This window comes from Seriola dumerili, unplaced genomic scaffold (genome assembly GCF_002260705.1).
Source record: "Seriola dumerili isolate Sdu_G_001 unplaced genomic scaffold, Sdu_1.0 BDQW01000230.1, whole genome shotgun sequence".
NCBI classification, from domain to species: Eukaryota; Metazoa; Chordata; class Actinopteri; order Carangiformes; family Carangidae; genus Seriola; species Seriola dumerili.
Genome location: NW_019174485.1, coordinates 3,049,311 through 3,070,327, shown reverse-complemented (window position 1 = coordinate 3,070,327; position 21,017 = coordinate 3,049,311). Strand labels below are relative to the sequence as shown.

At 45.2% G+C, this 21,017-nt stretch overlaps 2 protein-coding genes across 2 annotated transcripts in view; both read right to left on the bottom strand.

Moving 5' to 3' along the window:
• Nucleotides 1-70: 70 nt before the first annotated feature.
• On the bottom strand, nucleotides 71-12,052 carry slx4 (SLX4 structure-specific endonuclease subunit). The gene is made up of 13 exons (XM_022755594.1): nucleotides 11,596-12,052; nucleotides 10,617-10,806; nucleotides 10,249-10,476; nucleotides 9,649-9,848; nucleotides 8,079-8,407; nucleotides 7,493-7,712; nucleotides 6,437-6,636; nucleotides 6,069-6,215; nucleotides 5,430-5,599; nucleotides 2,719-5,090; nucleotides 1,967-2,066; nucleotides 1,401-1,736; nucleotides 71-857 (listed from the first exon to the last, which is right to left on the bottom strand). The coding sequence occupies exons 1-13, from the start codon at nucleotides 12,050-12,052 to the stop codon at nucleotides 473-475; spliced, it is 5,334 nt and encodes a 1,777-aa protein (XP_022611315.1). The 3' UTR covers nucleotides 71-472.
• A 2,936-nt stretch (nucleotides 12,053-14,988) lies between these two features.
• LOC111229253 (CREB-binding protein-like) overlaps nucleotides 14,989-21,017 on the bottom strand; it is a 43,122-nt gene continuing 37,093 nt past the window's right edge. Inside the window, exons 25-31 of the mRNA XM_022755504.1 lie at nucleotides 19,995-20,141; nucleotides 19,781-19,894; nucleotides 19,429-19,594; nucleotides 18,962-19,129; nucleotides 18,466-18,627; nucleotides 17,935-18,216; nucleotides 14,989-17,680 (exon numbers count right to left, since the gene is read on the bottom strand). Of these exons, the coding sequence (XP_022611225.1) occupies nucleotides 15,389-17,680; nucleotides 17,935-18,216; nucleotides 18,466-18,627; nucleotides 18,962-19,129; nucleotides 19,429-19,594; nucleotides 19,781-19,894; nucleotides 19,995-20,141 (3,331 nt within the window). The 3' untranslated portion in view covers nucleotides 14,989-15,388. The remainder of the gene's footprint in view (nucleotides 17,681-17,934; nucleotides 18,217-18,465; nucleotides 18,628-18,961; nucleotides 19,130-19,428; nucleotides 19,595-19,780; nucleotides 19,895-19,994; nucleotides 20,142-21,017) is intronic.

Sequence of the window (21,017 nt, the reverse complement as noted above, 5' to 3'; positions counted from 1 at the left end):
ACAATCATTTCTTTGGAATTAATTAATTTCATCCTGGTTTGCACTTATTCCTAACCTGGTATTAACAGAGGTAAGACACCACATGGTAAGAATTCATCTCTGTACCATTACAGGAGATGAAGATAAAATCTATTTTGTGGCTACTCTGTCATGATTTCTGAATGAAAGAAACAACTTGTCATCATGGGGCACAACAACATTAACCTTTTTTTATTTTCACAGTGGGAGTTCAACATTTAAAACTTAATACCTAAATTAAAAACTGAGGTCCTGAAGAAACTTTAGAAAGAAGAAAATGTTTCATAGTTTAAAGCGGTAAAAGCTGAAGCCGACTCTCCAGGAACAAGCACACAATCTTCTTTATCTTCTCTTGATAATTTAATTTTCTCACGGCCTTTTCCTTCCCTGAAGTTTTCAGACAAATGTTCCGAACACTGAAGTAAATCCTTCAACTTCTGGCAATCGTTAAGTTTTAAAGCATAGCTGTAACAGCTTTTCTCCTGTATGCTCCTCTTACACCAGCTGCCTTTGCCCCCCGGCCTGTCCTCTTGCCCCGCCTGCGGCTGGGTGCGGGGTGGCCCGGCTTGGCTGTGGTGAAAGTGATGCACTGAGAGTCCAGGTAGTCCACCAGCTTGGCGGCACCTAGGCGGATCCCGGCTGCCTTGAGTCGCTCTTGGAGCTGGGAGAGGACCAGAGGCTGGTACTGCAGGATCTGATTGTACAGCCCGGAGTCCGACAGGATGAAGGAGCGCACCGCCTGGAGCCGATCCTGAAGGCGATTCGCAGCTTGGGAGGCAGAGATGCCGCCGTCACTGTCTGAATCGCCATCGGAAGAGAGGCACAGCTCTGGGTTGGACCTGATGAGAGAGAAGGAAGTGGTTAGAGACCACAACTAAGTGACAATAGATTGTCTTATGACCCTAATTAAAAATTAGTCAAATGAATATTGTATTCCCTTTATTAAATCTGCCCTAAAAAATTGGGTTGACTATAAACAGTTGCCTGCTAAGAAGATTTAAAACACAAAATAATAGACATATTCATGTAATAATCATCTAAAACTGAAAATTAATCCAAAAATACTCAGTTTAAGAAATTGTTGCCAGCAAATGTGAGGCATCTTTTCTTGACAGGTGACAAATGATGTTTTGATTATCAAATTATCTGTTGCTGTTTTAAAGCGACTCAAACGTCATATTTTGAACCATATTTAGTTATGAATCACAGTGGTAAAACCCTGTGCAATTGAGTGACAGGATTTCTAATGATAATGTCTCATGGTGTCATTGTGAGTCTCGAGCATGAAAAGTTGTCTTAGTGAACAGAATATTTATTGAGCTGTCTGAAAATATGTGTAGCAACTCAAGCGTGCAGAGTACGTCAGAGACGACTCACGGTACCTTTCAGATTCTTCACTGGCGGCAGTTGAAGAGGTGTTGGAGCCCTGTGAGGCAGACAGCAGCTCTCCATCCTCCTCCTCCTCCTCTCCCTTGTGTTTCAGAGGGGAGATGGCAGCCGGTGCTCTGGGCTCTTTAAACTTCACTGTCTGGGCACAGGAGACTGGCCCACTGCCAGCTGCTGCTGAACTGGTGGTAGGGGGCTTTGTCTGAGCAGTGCGCCCTGCAGAGGGTGCCTCTTCCTCAGAGTCTGAGCTGCTGACCAGCTGGTGGGTGAACTGGTGGATCTCCTTCAGTTTGAGGATCATCTGGCGCTTGGGTAAAGGCCGAACACCAAACCTGCACAGAGGAGAAAGTAAGTCACATTTGTGACAGACAGGCGAACGAACAGATGGACTGAAGGAAAAGAACCTGACATGGAGAGGAGAACCAGACAAGCTTAGTTGACAGTGACACCAGGGGAGGTAATCGGAGAGGCTCCTCAGTTAATAGCTTTGATTAGAAAAAAAAGTGTCCCTTCTGTAACCTCTCTTTAAAATGAGGGTGGAGATGAGAGTGAACTGACTGACCTGTTGAGTTTGTTCTTGAGCTCCGGTGTGTCCATGTCTGAGTAGTGGGGCATGGGAGTGATCGGCACCGGAGTGCAGCGTTTTTTATTGTGGGAAGATGCTGAAGAGACAGAACAGAGAGAACTTTTCTGTCAGACTACAGCCTTTGATTTCTTTACTGAAATTTCATCTATGGAATTTAACTACCCACAGGGTTAGAGTTAAACCCTGTTAGTTAAATCACAAATAAGCTGTAATTGTTGTGCAGACTGTTTGAGGTTGCTGCACTTCCTGCATTTGTTTTTATTTATATTGCTTTGGAATTTATTTTTTGTTTTCCTCTGTCCAGATGCAGTCATGCTTTGTTTTCAAGGCAGATGACCAACTTGTTTTGACAAGTGTAGCCTTGCACTAAGTTATCCACATCCCACTGCAGAGGTACATTGTGTGTTGCATTATGGCATCTGTGTACCTCTTAGCTTCACAGACACAGTCTTGTGAATACAGGAACTATATGGAAGTATACTATACTAGAAGTATGACGATGACTTCTGTAAACATTTGAGATTTGGGAGCAACTTTCCGCAAACATCTGCATATGAACAGAGGAAATGTGACTCTATTAAAACAGTAACATTAGTACTGGAGGATATGGAGATCACAGTCATTCTTTTGTGAAGACAGCACGTCTGCATGCTTTGAACTAAAATAAAAAACATCACTTTTGGGTAAGTATGTCATTTTATAAAACCTCAGATTATGTTCTTTCATACCTGGTGTTTTGAGCTGAGCTGAAGGGTTCACCCTCTGAGAGAGAGGAAGAGCATCCTCCTCTTCCTCCTCCCAGCTGTCCCATATTTTAGAGTCCAGGAGGCTGCTGTTGGGGCCTGGTGCTGGCAGGGTGAAGGAAGGCCTTGTATGAGCCTGTACGCTGGTGGATGGTTGGGCTTTGGTCGGAGAAGAGTTCATCGCACTGCCACGACTGTGCGATGTCTGGAGACAGTGACTAGACGGTGGAGGTTGATGATCAGCAGAGAATGATGACCTGGACGTTTCACTTCGTTCTTGGCTGCGCTCGTGCTGGTTGGATCCTCCGCTCTCCTCCAGCCTCAGACTGAAGCAGCCTGGGTTGGCCTCGATGCAGGCGTCCCACGAGTCGCTAAAAGCTATGGGAGGCTCGTCCATGAAGCTCTGCTGGAAACTGGGCTCTGCCTCTACACTTGCTTCTTTTGCTTCTTCCTGCTCTCCTTCGTCACGTGTGTCTTTGTTTTCACACTCTGTCTCTCTTTCTCCTTCCTCATTTCTTATTCCCCTCCTCTTGAGCTCAGCCCCTGTGTTCTTACGACTGCTGCACTCATCAGAACGTTGACTTTCACTCGACGACTTGCTGTGTCTCCGTGAGCTTTGAGGACCTCTGTGAGACGAAGATGAAGACGGATCCGAAGGGTCGGACGAAGGGGAGAGATGAAAGCTCACTAACTCTGTCATCTCTGGGCTTTCCGATGGAGCCTTGTCCCTTCCTTGACTGGTCAACCTCTGCTCGTCATGGTTGTGGAGAAGTGGGGAAGCAGCAAGATGGACAAGGGGCTGGTGGAGCTCTGTATGCAGGGGAGTGCTGCTGTAGGGCTGCGGCTGGTCGTGGAGGGGTGTATCCTGCTTTAAGGAAGCTTGGAGGGGGTGATGGTGAGTTGAGCTTGAGAGGTGCGAAAGCTTAGGTTGGTGTGGGGGAACTGCAAACCCTTCTCTGTTCTTACTCGCATCATAAGTACTGGTTCTTTCAGGGGAAAAATTGAGATCCAAACTGGAGCTACAGGGAACTTCTTCGTCCGGTTTCAACCTGGGAACACTGCCCTCTGTTGGACTAATGTGGGCAGAGACTCTGGTTGCACTGATCGAGGTCTGAAGTCTGTTGTGCAACGGTAAAGCGGGAGAAGAGGAGGAGATAATATCCTCTTTAGGGAACAGCTGCGTCCTGCAGATGCTGCTTTTGGTCTGGGTGGAGCTGGTCCTGGTGCATCTTACAGGCTGCACTGGTGTGGATGGGATCAGCCAGGAAACTTCTAGAGAACAGTCTACTGGACTAAAGTCTACACTACTGGACACTTTATTTTCCATGGTGGATTGAGTAGGTTTTGGGATTGACTGAGGTTTGATGTGGGTGTAGCGCTGCAAGGTCTGGACGGCGCAAGAAGAATGTGGTGAAGGACTGCGGGAACTAAGAACAGCAACATCTACCTCCATCTCCTCGCTTGAGTCAGACAAAACGATGAGCTCAGGTTCCTTCTTTTTCAGGGGTGAATCGGGAGAAACAGGAACACAAATACTATGAGGACCATGGCTTTCTTGCTTCAAAGACAGACACTCTTTAGCCATGTCCAGTTTAACAGCATCTGTTCCCCTGTCTCCACCCCCACCGCAGTCACCCACTTGACCAGGGGACAGACCTGCGATGGGCAGATTGGATGTACTGGGTGGGGGGCTGGGGGAAAGGTCGTCGACTACGCTTGGTGAGGACAGAAGCAAAGTTCTGCCGGGCAGTTCGCATGAAGGTTTATGAGGGGACTGGTGTTTCAGGGATTGAGAGGTGTGTGGCTTTGGTGGACCAGAAGTTGAGCGTGAGGAGGAGGAGGGATCCTCTTCCTCGTAGACTCCCCAAGAGTCTGAAAAGAGGCGGCTGTAGCTGCGATCCAGGCTGGGTCCTGGCTCCGGTTGAGAGTTCAGCTTCAGGTTTTTCTCACTGAAGCCTGTTTTCGGTTCTGTCAGTTTTGTGAACACTTCTCCATCATCTACCTTTTCCTCCTCCTCTTCCTCCTCCACACTGTCTTTCTCCTCCTCCCTCTTTCTCTGTGTGGCGGCAAACTCGTAGATCTCCTCCAGCTCTTCCTCATTCACTTGTTCCTCACAACTCTCTGTCTCGCCAGATGTAACATCGCTGATTTGAGGATCTTCTTCCAACCCTCTTTCTTCATCCTTTCCCCCATCAGTATCCGTCCCCTCGTCTTCCTCATCCTCTTCATTCCACATGGAGCGGAGGAGCTCCATGAAGGCCTGGTCTGTTTGGTTGTTGACATTCTCGTCCTGGTTCGTGTAGTCCGCCTCCTCTCGCTGGAGCTCACAAAGCTCCTGCAGCTCCTGCAAGTCAAACCTTGAAGCGCAAAAAGAGAAGAGAGGAGTCGTAAAAATGAAATAAGGAATTTCTTGTATTTTCTTGTAATTTTCATCTGTAAAAAGTGTCACGCAAAAACTCTTGAGTCAAATAAAAAATAGGGCTTTTTTCCTTGTGATTATGGACATAAACGAAAAAAGCATTAACATTAGGCAGCCCATATGTTGTTAAACATACAATTGAATACACAATAACAAAAGCAGGGAAAAGTAAGGAGGATCACCAAGACACTGCACATTGATCAAAGTGCATGGTTTGATTTAAATGGCTCTTTATAAAGATATGTATAAATATGTAGGCTTTGAGCTCTGTACTAACCTGGATGCTAGCTCCAGTACATGAGGCCGCAGTGAGGCTGGGATGGAGCAGTGGGCCGTGTAGAGGTACTGCAGCAGAGTGAACACTGCCTGTCCCGGGACGTCACTCATCAGCACCCTCTGGGCTGCAGAAATGCCTTCCTCCTGCACCCCAAAACCACTTTCATGTACCTGTGAGAGGAGCGGAGGATGGGAGGCAGAGACAATGATGAGATCAAAAGCAAAGAGAGTGAAAATACTAATGGAATTTCTGGGTAAGAAATTCTCAATGTAGCATTTTGTTTTCCTGAATTTTCAGATTGACAGTCGCAATTTGTCTTCAATGTACCTCATAAGTAAGTAAAAAAAACACATTGCACACTCCATTCAATACAATGTCGTCTATAACTGTATTAGACGACCTCAGGCCCACACATCACCGCTCATGTTGTTTCAGCTAAACATGTATGAAATATATAGATTTCAGATTTTAGTCTTTCTGTTCCTTTAATAATTCCTCTTCTCAATTATACTACATTTGTTATTTAAAAGCAAACTATGAAAATTGAACAACAGTAGATTTCTACATAATTATATATCCCTTGTCTCACTGTAGCAGGGCTGTGCTCAGGTTTGCGCCACACACTGCGATAATGTTTACCATTTCTGCCAGCAGAGGGCAGCGAGCGTACACCATGAAGGAATGGGCAAAGTAAACCTCTCCACTGTCCACCTGGAGCTGCAAGTCACTGAGCTGAGGGTTGTTCACCATGCTGCTCAGGTCTGAGGCCAGTCTGGATAGTGCTACCTGCAGAGGAAAACACCAGCAGGAAACACTGGGGTGAGTTCGCTGCGGAATATAATGATGTCAGCAAACAGCAGGTGCATCAGACAAGAAACACTTCAATGTTTTTAATTAAAATCAAATGCTGACTTTCTACATATATGGAAAACTTTTAAATGATACTATAAGTGAGTAAATCTGGACTGAACTCTAAAAGAAAAGATGAGGATCACTTATGTTCTTACCGATCGGTGGCTGCCTCGCTCTTCATCTGCTCTTGGCTGATCAGCTCTCCTCTTCTTTTGGTTGTGGGTGTCCCCTGAGAGTGTGTGTGCTCTTTCTGGTAGGAAGCCGCTCACACACAGGTCAGCCTGCTCCTCTGCCTCCTCCAGGACGAAGCCACTGAGGTGAAGGTTTGTGGACAGATTGGCACTGCTCGGCTTGTCTGTAGGAACAGAGACACCCAGGACCAGAACTTATGACCAGGTAAGTTTTTAAACAATGTAAGTTGGCAAGTTGCTTCCGCAGGCTACAAGAGTGTATAAGTATGTGTGAATTTAAAAAATTAAATTTATGAAATGTATCTTTTTAAAGGAGGAAGTGTGTAATCAATGTCTTCAGTTTTTACCCATTTACCTAAAAAAAACACCAATCTTTTTTAACAAAAGCTGATTAGTTAAAACAGAAGATTTTATTACTTGACACGTCCATTTTTTGTTTCCTGAACATTACAGCTCACTGTAATATCTCTTATATCTAGTTCGATGATTTTTTTAATAGTCAGAATAAGCACTCATAAATTCACTATTTAGAGGGGGTAAAATATAAACAATACTGAATACTACATGTACAGTATATACAAAATAAATAGTGAATTTTTAAGAAACAGATTTTTCAGTGGAATCGAACGTGCACAAGATTATTTGAAACCGACTGATTATGCTAAGTGGAGGCTACAAGGGAAGCGCTTCATGCATACTTACAGGTTTACAGCCATAACAAAAACACACATATTTTATAATAAGACAACCAGAAGTTACAATGACAGGTTAAACCGGTAAAAATGGTTTCCTCTGTCAATCAAGTATTTAGGAAATTGATTCACCGTTATGATTAATTTGTACAGATTTGTTTCCAATTTGTCACTGAAAGATTTCTTCTATTTTAAAATCATAAAACACGAGAAAAATTAAACGCTTTTTTTCCATAGGCACTATACCGTTAATTTGGATATAGGCAATTCCTAAAAGGTAAACAGATATTTAAGTAAACAGTTTGTGTAATGTGTGTGTCTGTCTTACTTTTGTCGGGGCCTGAGGTAGTGTATCCGCACTGTGTGAGGGTCATGCCGTCTTCAGCCAGCTCCATCAGGTCCCGCAGGGCCTGGCTACCCACTGGGGTCTGCCCTGTCCCCGGGGTGGAGGGAGCAGGGGAGGAGGCTGCGGTCTGAGAGGAAGATGGCAGGATGGAGGTCCTGGTCCCTGTGACAGGAGTTCCTTCACTCACAGGTTGGAGAGAAGACTCGGGCTTGTTGCCGGCGTTGGAGGATGTTGTATTAGTCTAAACATGCAGACGATCAGTTTCGATTTAACTCAGCTGTCAACGTGTGCTTTGTATGCTATGCTTGCTTTAATGTCATGGCTTTTTAATACATATTAATAACATCAACCCACGATTTCAGACCAGGAAAATAACAGCTGGTTCCACTGTCAGCTGTTACAGATAAGTAACAAAACACAGCATCTCCCTTTCAGTTTCAGACACTTTCAATGTTAACCTGCCTAATTTCCTATTTCTAGGACAGGACAGACCTACCAGTGTTCAGTCCTGACATTGAGTCTGATTTCCATAAACTATTCAGTTCAAACATGACAGACATAATACAACACCGTATGTAGTCATATCTGTGGTCGCTCTCACCGTTGCCGATTCCCAAGGCGTGATGAACTCTCTGAGCTCTGGAGTGTAGAAATCAGACAGACAGGTGGAGCCGCCGTTCAGCAGTGTGCTTTTCTGCCAGAGGGGGGCAGCACCGCTCCGGCCACACAGACTGCTGGGGCAGCGGGTCGGGGTGGGGGGAGAGGGAGCCCGGCTGCGTAGGAGGAGAGCAGAAACACGTTCCTGCAGCCTCATCAGGGCCTCCTGAGCATCCTGAATGAGGAGGAGTGGAGGAGGAGAAGGGACGGCACCCTTTTTCTTCTTTCCACGCCCTTTACCTGCACCAAGAGGAGGAGGAGACAGTGTTCAGGTGCTGCCTGCATCTGAAAGCCTTTTTAACTGCTATATGAAGGCAACTGGATTCGTTTGAGGTTCTTGAAGACGTTTCGTGAAACTTAAAATGTTTTCACATATGTGAAACATTGTGACAGAGAATCTTCACAGACATCTGCAAGCCCATAAATCTGCACATAATCTGAGTATTTAAAGTATAATCTTTATATCATCATCTATAAAACTGGGTACTACAACTGAAAATACCACCAGTGTATTCTGAAACCAATTGTTGCCCACCGCGTACGCTATGCATTTGTATGTTAAATGTCCAATAGACATTAGTAGGGAGACCTTGTAAAGGCTGTGCCAAAGGTAACACACAAGCAGACACACAATACAACACAGACTGTATTCTAAAATACAAACACACTTGTTATTAACACAATAAATGAAAAGATAGACACACACACACAGCCTCCATCCATACACACTTATCCTTTGAGAGTCGCTGGAGCCGATCCCAGCTGAGACTGGGCGAGAGCCGGGGTTGCCAGTCAATCACAGGGCCAAACAACCAGTCACACTCACATTCACACACCTACAGACAATTTAGAGTCGGTAGTAAACCTGACGTGCATGTCTTTGGACTGTGGGAGGAAAGCAGAGCACCCAGCGGAAACCCACACGGGCGCTGGGAGAAAATGCACACTCAGAACCTTCTTGCTGTGAGGTGACTGTGCCGCAAACCACTACATTACCGCACCACCCCCAGATAAGAGCCTCAATGGACAAAATTTAAAAACTCCCATGTGTTTGAATCCAGTCAGTTTAGCCATAGTTCTAGTTTAGCAGCATCGGTTTACTTGATTGACCAAGTTCCTGCATTTTGATTTATTGTTCGACCACAGAAGAGGATAAAGCAAAGTCAAAGGCAGTGTATACAACTTTTTAAAATTATTCCTGAAGATGGTATTACTACTAGACACACAAAGGTATCAGAGCTGAGTTGGATTAAATGTTGATGATAAGCCTGAACTGTTTTTAAAAAATTAAACTGAACACAAAAAGTACTTTCATGAATACAAACCATAAGCTGCAACTAACTGAACTGAGAATCTGGTTGATTCAAAGTGTTTTATGAAAACAGTAATATACTGTGCTACACTGTGAGTTATAAGTCTCACCCTAATATTTTATAGATTTCTTTTTTGAGTTGACAGATGATGTATTGATGCTACTCTACCTGCATCTGGTCTCCACTTCAGCATTGCGGTCATGGAGGTGTGAGAGGCAGCAGCCTCGGTTTGTTCCAGCAGGGAGGAGGACATAGCCAGAGCCACCATGGTGTCTTCATCCAGGGGATCAGTCTTCTTCCTGGGCTTCTTCCTCGCTGGGAGACCCGTCCTGGAGGGGCCTTTCCTTTTGGTGCCTCCAGGTTGTGCACTGAATGAGGGAAAAAAAATACACAAAGGCCAGAATGAGGTTTGACTTTGCTTTGTAAGTACTCATACACTGAAGTTAGGTAACAGGCAAGCTACTCCTATTATAGGAAAAGACTGGCAAGTGCTGAAATAAGATGGTTAAGTTTAACATTCTCTCTCTGTTAATCAGTCTGACTGCAATGATGCCACCTTCAGACCAAAGCTATCAAAGAAACCTGGTTGAGCTCCAGCACAGACAAACACATCACACAAACTGTGCACTCATCACCATCAACAGCCAAATTCTGAACATCTCAAAAATGCTTGTGGAGAAGATGCATCAATAATTGTGACTGACAGTAAGCTCAGAGGTGTATTATGGTGCTGTCTTGTGCTGGACTGAAGTACTGAGGCTGACTCACAGTGTGTTAGCAGTGGGGACATTCTGGGTCTCCTCAGCCTGTCTCTGCAGAGCCTGCAGCAACACAGCCGGAGAGATGCCCATGTCTGAGGAGCAGCGCTTGAGGTGGGCAGAGCGACTCTTCTGGGATTTGAACTTCTTGCCACAGATGGGACAGTCAGAGACACCAGGGGGGGGAGGAGGAAGAGGAGGAGGAGGTGGGCCGCTCTCTTCACTCTCATCTAAACACCTACAAAGAGGGATCAGACATTCTCACTCTCAGTGTGTCCATCAGTCTATGGCTCGTCAACCGTTTGAACGAGAAACTTCTCCTGCAAATCTCTTTGGGTGCGAGCATCTGTCAAGCACCAACAATATAAATGACCAGACCTGTTGAGATGCTGTGCTCGCCCCTCAGGGGTCATGTGTGACAGGTCTCTGTGGCAGATCTGACACAAGAAGAGGCCTTCGTCCTCTAGGTCCACCGTCTCTGCCTCCACTGCCTCCCTGTCCAGCTCCTGCTGCAGCCGCAGGGCCAGCGCCTCGTCGCTGTCCAGCTGGAGAACAGAGCTGCAGGGTTCTGGTGGATCTGCTCACAGAGAGGAGGTTGGACCAGATACAAAAAAAAACATACAAATACAAAAGACAGTTAAGTTGTGGGCAAGGGAACTAAAACAATGAGCTGAAAGACACTTAGATGCTCCACAGAGTTGAAGAGTTGGGTAATAATTCTTTGTGGGTTCATCATGACGAGCGACCCTGCTCACAGTACATGTCGTCTGTTGTTATTATTAATATAGAAATATTGTCTTCACTCTAAAAGATGCATTACAGGTGATTAATACAAGTTTCTGAAAGTATTTCACTAATCTATCCTAACAGATGTGGCTATTTGCTTGGCCATCATTACTTCTCATAAACTCCCTCTAAAAACACCAAAATACCATCACATTAGCAATATAAGGATATTGTCAAAAATATTGAGATATTTGCTATTTCCAATATCACCAAGCTTTACTGTATACTGTGGATAACACACGTCCACAGTTCCCTCAAATGTGAAACACCATTACCATAATTACAACATACATATACTGACATTACAAATTACAAGTACTGGTTTTCTTTATGTCCTGCATGTTACATTAAGGTGAATTTAAGCCAGAGCTCAAGAAAAGAATGAAACCTAAGAACAACCCCAAGGAAAGAGTGTAGAGAGGAAAACAACCGGTGTTATCTCAATCACACACAATGACAACTTTTTAAAAGAGCAGGGGAAGAAACCAGATATTTATCCCTGCTGCTTACTGTGTCAAAGGAGGCAGTGTATTGGGTTTAAATTTGTGCAAATAGCATCATGTCATCTCACCTTGTCTTTGTGGCTGTGAAAGAGGTCCACAGTCGTTCTCATGCGTGGTTGGTTGACTGTTGTTCCTGTGCACCATCCTCTGAGGACTGGTTCTCTTGAACTGCTGCATCCTGTTGAGGACTTTGTCTTTTGCTGTCACACCTCTATCAGCTCTGGGTCCCGCTGCTGCTGCTGCTGCTGCAAGCACAGCCGACGTCCCAGCATCACCTGCATTACGTCCAGTCCCTCCACTGACCGCATGTTGGCCTGCTCCAGTGCAGACAGACTGGGTCCAAGCGACCTTAGACCCAGAGTCGCCATTCTTTTTGTTATTTCTCCTTCTCTTGTCGCCTTCACTTGCCTGACTGGAGGGCTGATGCTCCGCTTTCCGAGGCGGCCTGGGCTCAACTGGTTTCTTGCGAACTCGTTTCAGCAACTTTGAGCAGAGATCTACAAAATCCTGGTCCGAGTCATCCATGATTGTGTACTTTTCCTCACATTAAAAGGCCATGCCAGCATGTCCCCGGCTGTGTGCAGCCTGCACAGACAGATCATTTAGGTTGGACCGACTGGTGTCCAAACTTGGGTTCAGGGTCCAACAGAGGAACAGTATCATTAGCTCAATCTTTACATGATAGCATAATTTAAGACGCAGTTTTCTTCTTTTACTTTATAACAGCAACGCTAGCATTCGATAAATAGACAAATCGCACATAGACATAATCATGTTGTACTTGAGGCAATATTTTAGGAAATAATGTTTGAAGGCGTTTGTTTATAGTGAAAATATCAGTTAGCAAGCTAGCTGCTCACGCTAACACCTTATTCTCACCCAGGTTTTAATGAGTTAGCTCTTCAGCTGTAGCTTTCAGCCTCATGGCCGTTCATTCACGGATCTGTCGCAGTGGAGAGTCTCGTTTATTTTTATACTAAATGTTAGGTAGTAATTATTTGACGAATAACATAGACAGGAGCCCAGCGAGGTTTGTTTTCATTTCAAAACGACTCACACGCAACCGCTTCATTTCGAACTTCCGGTCATGTGACGGTAAGAGCACCAATGACTGGTTGTCATCCAGGTCATGTGACTGCAATTTCAGAGTTAATGTTTGTTGTAAATACTAAATGTACAGAAGTGTAATAATTAGAAACAGGGTAATTTATAAGTGACATGTTTGTCACTGACTGTTCTTTATTTATCCCAAATGTGCCTTATTCGTCCTTTTTTCAACAAGCTTCTTGTTCTGCTAAAATACTACATTATAATCCCTTAAGGATCTGAGAGGTTGTCAGTATTACAGTAGGTCCACTGAAAAAAGACAAGCTGATGTTTCTCTGAGTAATAAAACCTTGTCTTCACATCTGTTGACACCATCACGGAACATGTACAAACAGAGTAAGTAGATCTGATCACGTATTTACGAAACTGTTAATTCAATTTTGAACTGAAATATAAAAATACAAATATTCTACTCCTTTGGGAATGTTAGTCAAATTTCTCTCCTTAATTCCTTCCCCCCTTTGTTCCATTTCATCTCCATTTATATATTTATATATATTAAATTGTGCTTAATCTCCCGTGTTGGAGATTTAAACCTTTCACACAGATAAACTTAACTTTTCAAATATTGCATCTTGCAGAAAAACATACCACTAAGTATTTTTTTTTAAACAATGTATAGTATGTCAGATGTAATCTATAACTCTAACTAGTTATTCCTTCCCTGGGCATACATGTGATCACTTTAGGAGTCGTCTTATTGCTCACACTCAACATATCTTACTCTCAAGGGGGTGTCATTCTCGGAGGTTTGATAAACACAAGCCTGATATTCTGTATGTTGAAAATATTTGTTGTGTTGCAGGTGCTTAACTAATGTGATTGACAAAGTCTGCGACTAAACTCCTGAGTGGGGTTTCCTAAAGTTAGATGTAGTCTTTACTTGAGACTCGAGCAGAGCTGACTTTGCCATTTGTTAATGCTTTACACATTGTAAGTGGGTGAACTCTCAAATAAAGGTGAAGAAACAATTAAGATGTTTACTGTTCACCACATCCCTGCAACTAACAGATGCAAAACATACTGAGGTGACCTTTTCCTAGTTTCTGAAATGTGAGCTCTATCTGAGAAGTGCTGCATCACTACACGTCAACTATCACAACTGTGACAACACTTGAAAAACTCACAATCTGTAGAACTTCAGGTGGAGAACAGACATACACAGTGACCTCAAAAGAAAAGGGTTCATTAATTGTGCTGACACAGACTCTTCAACCTGACTCGCATGGTTGAGAAACACTTTTCTGACCTCCATCACTAATGTTTCTCCAGACTTGCTGGTGAGCGGACGACAAAACACTGCTGAGTTGAAACAAATGAACACAAACCAACAGGAGGAGTGATGCCTCATTATTTAGTCAACAGAGTACTGGAGTTCTTCTGTTGCACACAGTTTATTTAACAATATGGTATATAAGTAAGAAATGAGTCTTTTACCAGTTTATACAGTGATTTCATTCTCTCTTCCTTATATTTATAGTATTTTGCTTAATAACTTGATTTACAATAGGAGAAAAAGTAAATCCCCCCAATTCAAGTTTTTGTGAGAGAGGAACGAGGGTTGATATAACATTTAGTTTTCCTCGGGGTGAATCTCAAATGTGCCCTTCATCTCTAGATAACACACAACTTAGTGTAAAATTCAGAGGATGGGGCGTCATCCGAGATGTGGCCTACAAACAACCGGTGATCATTCCACCTCAGCTTAGGGGGCTGGTCTCTTTCTCACACTCTCTTTACACTTTACAACATTTGTATGACAAAAAAGTATGACAAATTGTTTTTAATGTCAAAGCAACAATTTTCTACACCTGCAAGACAGATTTTTCCAAATTCCAGGCCACTGAGATGTAGGCTGCAGTCCTTGTTGTCTGTGTTGGTGAAACCAGTCGGAGCTGTGTTTCTCTTAGTGACTGTGAGGGTTTGTGTCAGTGTCTTCATGTGTGCCTGCATACATGCCCGTGTATACACAACCTGGCGCAGTCCATTTCCTATTTTAATACAACTGAGTGCTCTTCATACACACAAAGAGGAAGGGAGCAGTCTCTGTCCCTGAACGCATCATCTTGGAGTAATGGTACAACACTAGAGTACAATTGCCAGGAATGACAGTTTGAGAAGAGAACAAAAACCTGGCCCAATTCCCAGACAAATTATTTTACATTTTCAACACAAAAATGCTTTACGTTTTTTTTTCCAAAGGTACAAAATAAAAAGATATGAATAATATAATGCAATTGTACATTTTCTTAAAAAAAAAAAAAAAGAAAAAAAAGAAAAAGAAAAAGAAAAAAAAAAAAAAAATGAGAAAGGCATGAAACCATACCAAAAACAAACCAAAAATAAATTGAGTATTGAACACATTTGGTCTCAACCAAAAAATATATTCTTTGTGATTTAAATTTCATTTAAGAAGCAACTTGCAAATCCCTCAACATCCTAAGGAAGAAATACCCTTCCATTTGGGTTTAGGAAACAATTTCATTCCCTAGAAGTGTTGACTTTTTTTTTTGTTTTGTTTTTTTCCTCGACCAAATTTCCTTTTTTCTTTTTACAACAACTGAAGTTTTTTTACATGTCAGTACAAAAAACTGTTCTCAATCTTAGAAAGAACAAACAAAGCCCTCTAACGCCATAAAGAGTCCGAGGGGGAAACTGGGAGGAAGGAGTGGGAAGGTGGGTCCCTGGGAGCGAGATTGTGTTTTTTTTTTTAGTTTTTTTAGTTTTTTTTTGTTTTAGTTCACACAAGAAATGCTACAATCCCTCTACAAACTTCTCCAGAGTGTCCCCTGTAGCATCTCCCACCATCCCCAAGTCACTGTTCAGCCCCCCTCTGTTGGGTGTGTTAAGCTGCGGTAGCATGGCACTCTGTTCTGGTGTCCCCAAGTGTCCCTGCTCCATGGACTGCAGCGGGCCCCCGAGTCCCGGGTGGGGGGAACCCGAGTGTGATGGAGGCGGGTGCTGCGGCGAGGGCTGGGGCTGGTTCTGGACCTGCGGTGAGGGACTGGAATGTGGCGGCTGCGGCTGCTGTTGTGAAGGCGGACAGGGGGACTGGACGGGCGCGGGTGAACGGACCTGGTTGCTGAGGGCGTTGGCAAGTGCGGGCTGGCCGGGGAGGTGGGCTCCACCCTGGGGTTGGCCAGCCAGCAAATGAGTCTGGGGGCTCATTGGGCTGGGCTGGGCAGGGGAGCCTATCTGTTGCTTGAGGACCTGCTGCTGCTGGGGAAGTTGCTGCTGCTGCTGTTGCTGCTGGAGCATTCGCTGATGCAGCAAGTTCTGGGTGGAGTCCATCCCCATGCCGGGCTGGGCCATCTGAGCCATGGGCGGGAGCTGGCCCATGGGTCCCCCAGCTGCTCCTGCGCCTGCCTGCATGGCAATCTGCTGCTGCTGTTGCTGCATACGGAGCTGGGAGTATGTAGCTGCCGTACCCTGCGTCTGTGCAGGGAACTGGCCGGGGTGGCCCTGAGGCATCACTCCCTGCTGTTGCTGCTGCTGCTGCTGCTGTTGCTGCTGCTGTTGTCTTAAGAGCTGCCGACGGTAGAGCTCCTGGATCTGGGGGTTGGTGTTGTGTGCTGCGTTCAGCAGCTGCCCTTGAGCCCCTAATGCTGCCATGCCCTGCGCAGGAGGCTGCTGGGGCTGCTGCGGGGGCATCCCCGGCCTCTGCACCGCCCCTCCCGGCATGGCCATGGCCTGCATTGTTGGCATGCCGGGCTGTTGTTGCTGACCTGTTTGTTGCTGCTGCTGTTGCTGCGGCTGGTTGGCATGGTACTTGGCTGTTCGCTGTTTGATGAAAGCAGCCATTAGCTGAGGGTTTGATTTGAGGATGTTGAGGACTTGCTGCTGCTGCTGGGGTGAGCTGGGAGACTTGAGGGTGCGCAGAAGGTCCTGCAGGGCGTTGGGGGCTATAGCGCCAGGTCTCTGGGGTGTTTGTGGCCGGGCACCGGGTTGCTGTGGTATCAGCATCCTCTGGCCCTGAGGTTGCTGCCCTGGAGGCATCATGGCTCGCTGCATGGTCATGGCCTGTTGTGGGGTCTGGCCTGGGACAAGGCCTGGTTGTTGAGTCTGAGCTGCCTGCATAGGCCCTGCAGCTCCAGGCCACTGTCCTGGAGCCATGCCAGGTTGCATGACCTGTGGTCCCCGGGGTCCTGGCACCATTTGCATGGGTGGCTGCATTGGTCCGGTCATGCGCTGCTGTGGCTGCTGGGGGTTCATGGGCAAGCCGTTCATGTTGACCCGGTAGTTCTGCTGGTTCTGCTGGGCCTGTGCCATCATCTCGATGTGCCGTGCCATCTTGACTGCAGCAAGGGGAGGCTGCTGCTGTAGCTGCTGAGGTGGCTGGGGTGGCTGGGGGAGAGGGGACTGCTGCTGGTGTAGAGGGGAGGCCTGGGGCCCAGGCTTGCCCTGGGACACCGGTGCTTGAGGCTGCCCATTGCGAGGTGTGTTGGGGAAAGAAGGGGACATGACGCCTGCCGAGTTGGGGGTCTGCGGCTGGTTGGAAAGTGGCTGCTGCGGTGTCTGGGGAGTGTTGGGCTGGGTATGCGAAGTGGGAGTACTGGGTGCAGCTGAGGCCGGTGGGGACGGCAGCGGCATGGTTCTGCCTTGCATGGTGGCCATTCTTCTCCTCATCAGCTGGGCCTGCTGGAGCCTGTGCTGCAGCTGCTGCTGGCGAAGCTTGTGCTTGATGTTCAGGCAGAACGGGACAGGACACTTGTTCTCCTGACAGTGCTTTGCGTGGTAACAGCATAAAGCAATAAGCTGCTTGCACACAGGGCAGCCACCGTTGGTTTTGCGCTTGCAGCCCTTGGTGTGCTGAACAACGCGCTTCATCTTCTGGCAGGACGGCAGAGAGCAGTTGGCATTGCGACACTGACAAGCATGGACCAGGGACTGGATGCAGCGTTGGATACTCAGGCGTCGGCTCTCCTGTGGGCTCTTGGAGGCCTCTCCGCTCTGGCTGTTGCTGTCGTCGTCCAGGCCGAGGCCCCACTTCACCATCGGGTGCTCGTGGCCCTTTGTGTTATAACAATTGATGCAAAGATCAAAGTCCTGTGGAAAGGGAGAGAGAGGGGGCGTAGTCATTAACAAGAGTCTAGAAAAGTCTGATAAAAATAATTATCTTAAGTTTCACAAATGATCTGTTTTATCTAGTTCATCCATTTCATTCCACATTCATCTTCATGTTTGTAAAAACTGACAGACGTCCAATTACAAGTGTTTTTCACAGTGTGATTCTAACTGTTTCAGACACGCGAAATCCCAGTGTAAAAACGCAGCACAATGCGGTAATTGCAGCAACTCACCTCACACACAGTGCAGTGCCAGCGTGTCTCCACATGATGCTTGCACTCGTTACAAGTGTAGACAAAGCGGTCCTGTCCCTGGTTGTGCAACTCAACCAGCATGCACATGGTGCTCCACTTGCACCTCCTCAGGGAGCTGAACTCCCAGTGCTTGTCCCTGGCCAGAGTCAGGAAGGCATCGCGGCCGTCCATCAGGTCGCAGGAGAGCAAGGGGTCGGGGTCAACAATGGGCGGCAGGGTGTTCACCATGGGACCAGAATGGAGGTGGATCACAAAGAACACCTTCAGCAGACAGAGAACAAGTCAGAGAAGCATAAACAAAACTAGAACAGGTATTTAAACATATTGAGAGATTTATTTTCATATTATTACACCTAGTGTGAAACTATCATCGTAGCATCAAATGGTGAGGAAACAAACATACATTTTTTGCCATAATCAAACAATTTCTCACCATCTAATACAAAAATACCCCAAATAAACAGCTTTTAATATTGCAAGTTAACAATATAACAACAAAACAAGTCTGACCTCTTTGTGCTTCTCCATGGTGGCGTATAGTTTCTGGGACAAATCATTAGCTACATTCGGCATCCCAGGCTTCTTCTTATTGGCTCGGCTCACGCTGCTCTTGTTTTTATTCGTCTTCTTGTTGTTTTTCTTCTTTGCATTTTTGCTGTCGCCTGGCGTACCCTGTAACGACAGATAATAAAGAGAATTGCATATTAAATTATTACATTTTCTCACCATTTGATTATTGTCTTTTGTTATCTTAAAAGATGGCCTTGTGTTTCCCCAGGTTACTGTGTTGCTCGTTGCCACCTTGACCCAACTTCTCATTAGAGATCATTAAAATTAATCAAACTTGATTCAAAATGTGTTGAAAACAATATTCCAATAATCAAACTATAGAAACTTTTAAGGGTAAAATGGCTGTCAAAGATGATAATACATGACTAAACAGTGAAGTTGTGAATTCATATCTACCCTAATACAACATCATTAAACCATGATACAAAGTTCTAACCTCAGGAGTTTCAGAGGCAGCTGTGTTCTCCTCTTTCTTCCTCTCCTCCTCCTCCTGCTCCAGCTCCTTGATGCTCTCCTCCAGCACATTGGGCCAGAAGTCACCTTCAAAGTAAGGCAGCTCATTGGCGCTGGTCAGTCGGTCCTCAGTGGCCTGTTTGAAGATGTCCTGAGAGGAGGAGAAAACACATTAAATGTTGAAAACTTTAAAAATGTATTTTGCTGGTTTTCAGTGATCAAACGTGCAACTTTTACATGTTTTGTGTGGTAGTAAATGTGTTCTGACTTCACAAGATTTGGACAGGGATGTGATGAGAAAGTAAATCAAAACCAAAACAAGACTCCCTCAACAAACTGATCAAAGATTTGAATGCAGAGGCAAATTTGCCCTTTGCTCTAAATTTACAGACTGCATATTCAGAGGTAAGCCTTCTTTGGCCTTTTTGAAAGAAATGTTCTCCATCTTACCTTGTAGTCATGCAGGATCCTCTCTGCAAAGGCCTTGTCCAGCATCTTTCTATACCACTCCTGCAGCCTCTTCGGCTTGGGGATCTTCTGATCAGGAGGATGGCAATGGAAGATGTAGTCGTCTCCTTCACTGGGAGGGCATGCCCAGATGTGGCCCTGGGCGTACCTGATGAGGCGCACACACACACACACACACACACACACACACACACACACACACACCAAACATCAGACCAGAGAGAAGGTGTAAAGGTTAGAATATCTGTTGGCCTAGAACTGGATCCCCAAGACTCTTGTCCATGTTGTAAGCTTTCAAGAGGTGAAGCAGAAAGAAGAGAAGGGCAAGGCTTACCCGAGTTTCTTGACATATTCTAGATAGCCGATGAGGATCTCATGGTATACTGCTGTTCGTAGAATCCGAGGTCTGAAGAAGTGAATACTGTCAAGGTATGATATGTAGACCCGTCTGCAGAGGTGGAGAGAGGATACATGGTAAATTTCACAGGTGAGATAAAATGTCATTTCTCTTTTACCACATACTACGTGGAATAATTAGGAGTACAGACCTAGTGTTGGGGAATGGGCACTCGGAGCCATACTCCTGCACATGCATGCCAAAGAAGCAAACGTCCACACCGTCAATCTCCTCAAAGGCGAAAAGTGCTTTGGTTCTGTAGGGAAAGGCCTCAGGCATTTCACCCGTGTCCACAAACCTGTTGCAATAAAAAAGTATTAAAATGTGTGAAGATGTCCTGATCTACACAAGAAGCTACAATATTTTGAGATATTTGGCCTTTGGTTAATGCAAACTAAAACAAGCCGTCTGGAGGCAGTATGAAGTTAAGAGGGGCTGCTCTGAAAACTACACAAATGTGTGGACTGTGCAAAGCTGCAGATCTTTTTATGATACTTTATTTAGGCAGTGGGTAAAGGTATGTTACCACAAAACATCTCAAAACAAAATTCTAAGGCAAAGTATTTCATTGGCACATATTATAGTAAATAAAAAATTATAATAGCAGTTTAAAAAGCTTTTTTCCCCCCATTTAATTGTAAATTTAAAGGCTTCCAGGAAACAAGAGTCACAAGCTGTCTGAGATATTTCTTTGTGTGTCGCTGGTTTTAGAGACCCTCAGGAACATAATGGGACAATTCAAGCCAAGTGGCCTTGAGTCAATAAAAAGCAAACAGCCTTAAATCAGTCCACCTGAGGATAACAAGTTCTTGGATGAGGGCCACCTCCCTGCGAGGATGGGACGAGCATTGCAGACTTTGATCTTGTGTAAGGAAATGGTAGACAACGCTCTGAGGTACTCAGGGAGGGTGTACACTCCATCTTGTCAAACATGCAGGTTCCACAAACACTCTGAGTGGTATAAAAGCTTTATGGAGGGCACTGAGCTTTGTATGGCGGGGACAATAAAAATAAGCTCAGGACAAATACAAGTTATACTAGTGCATCTACAAATCAAAGAGGGTGAGATAGGTTTTTGGTTGTCTACAACATTATGGCCTCACTAATCTTGTTTTTTAGTTGACAAATAATAAATAATAATCAAGTTATATAAACTATAAAGTAATAGCAGTGT

Bases quoted from the DNA above. Each gene is read 5' to 3' on its own strand.
- slx4 (XM_022755594.1), bottom strand. From the start codon at position 12,052: ATGGATGACTCGGACCAGGATTTTGTAGATCTCTGCTCAAAGTTGCTG. The intron at 2,067-2,718 runs GTATGAAAGAAC...CTGTCTCTTCAG, and splicing joins AGCTCAGCTCAAAACACCAG to CATCTTCCCACAATAAAAAA. The intron at 1,737-1,966 runs GTCAGTCAGTTC...TCCTCTGTGCAG, and splicing joins CTCAAGAACAAACTCAACAG to GTTTGGTGTTCGGCCTTTAC.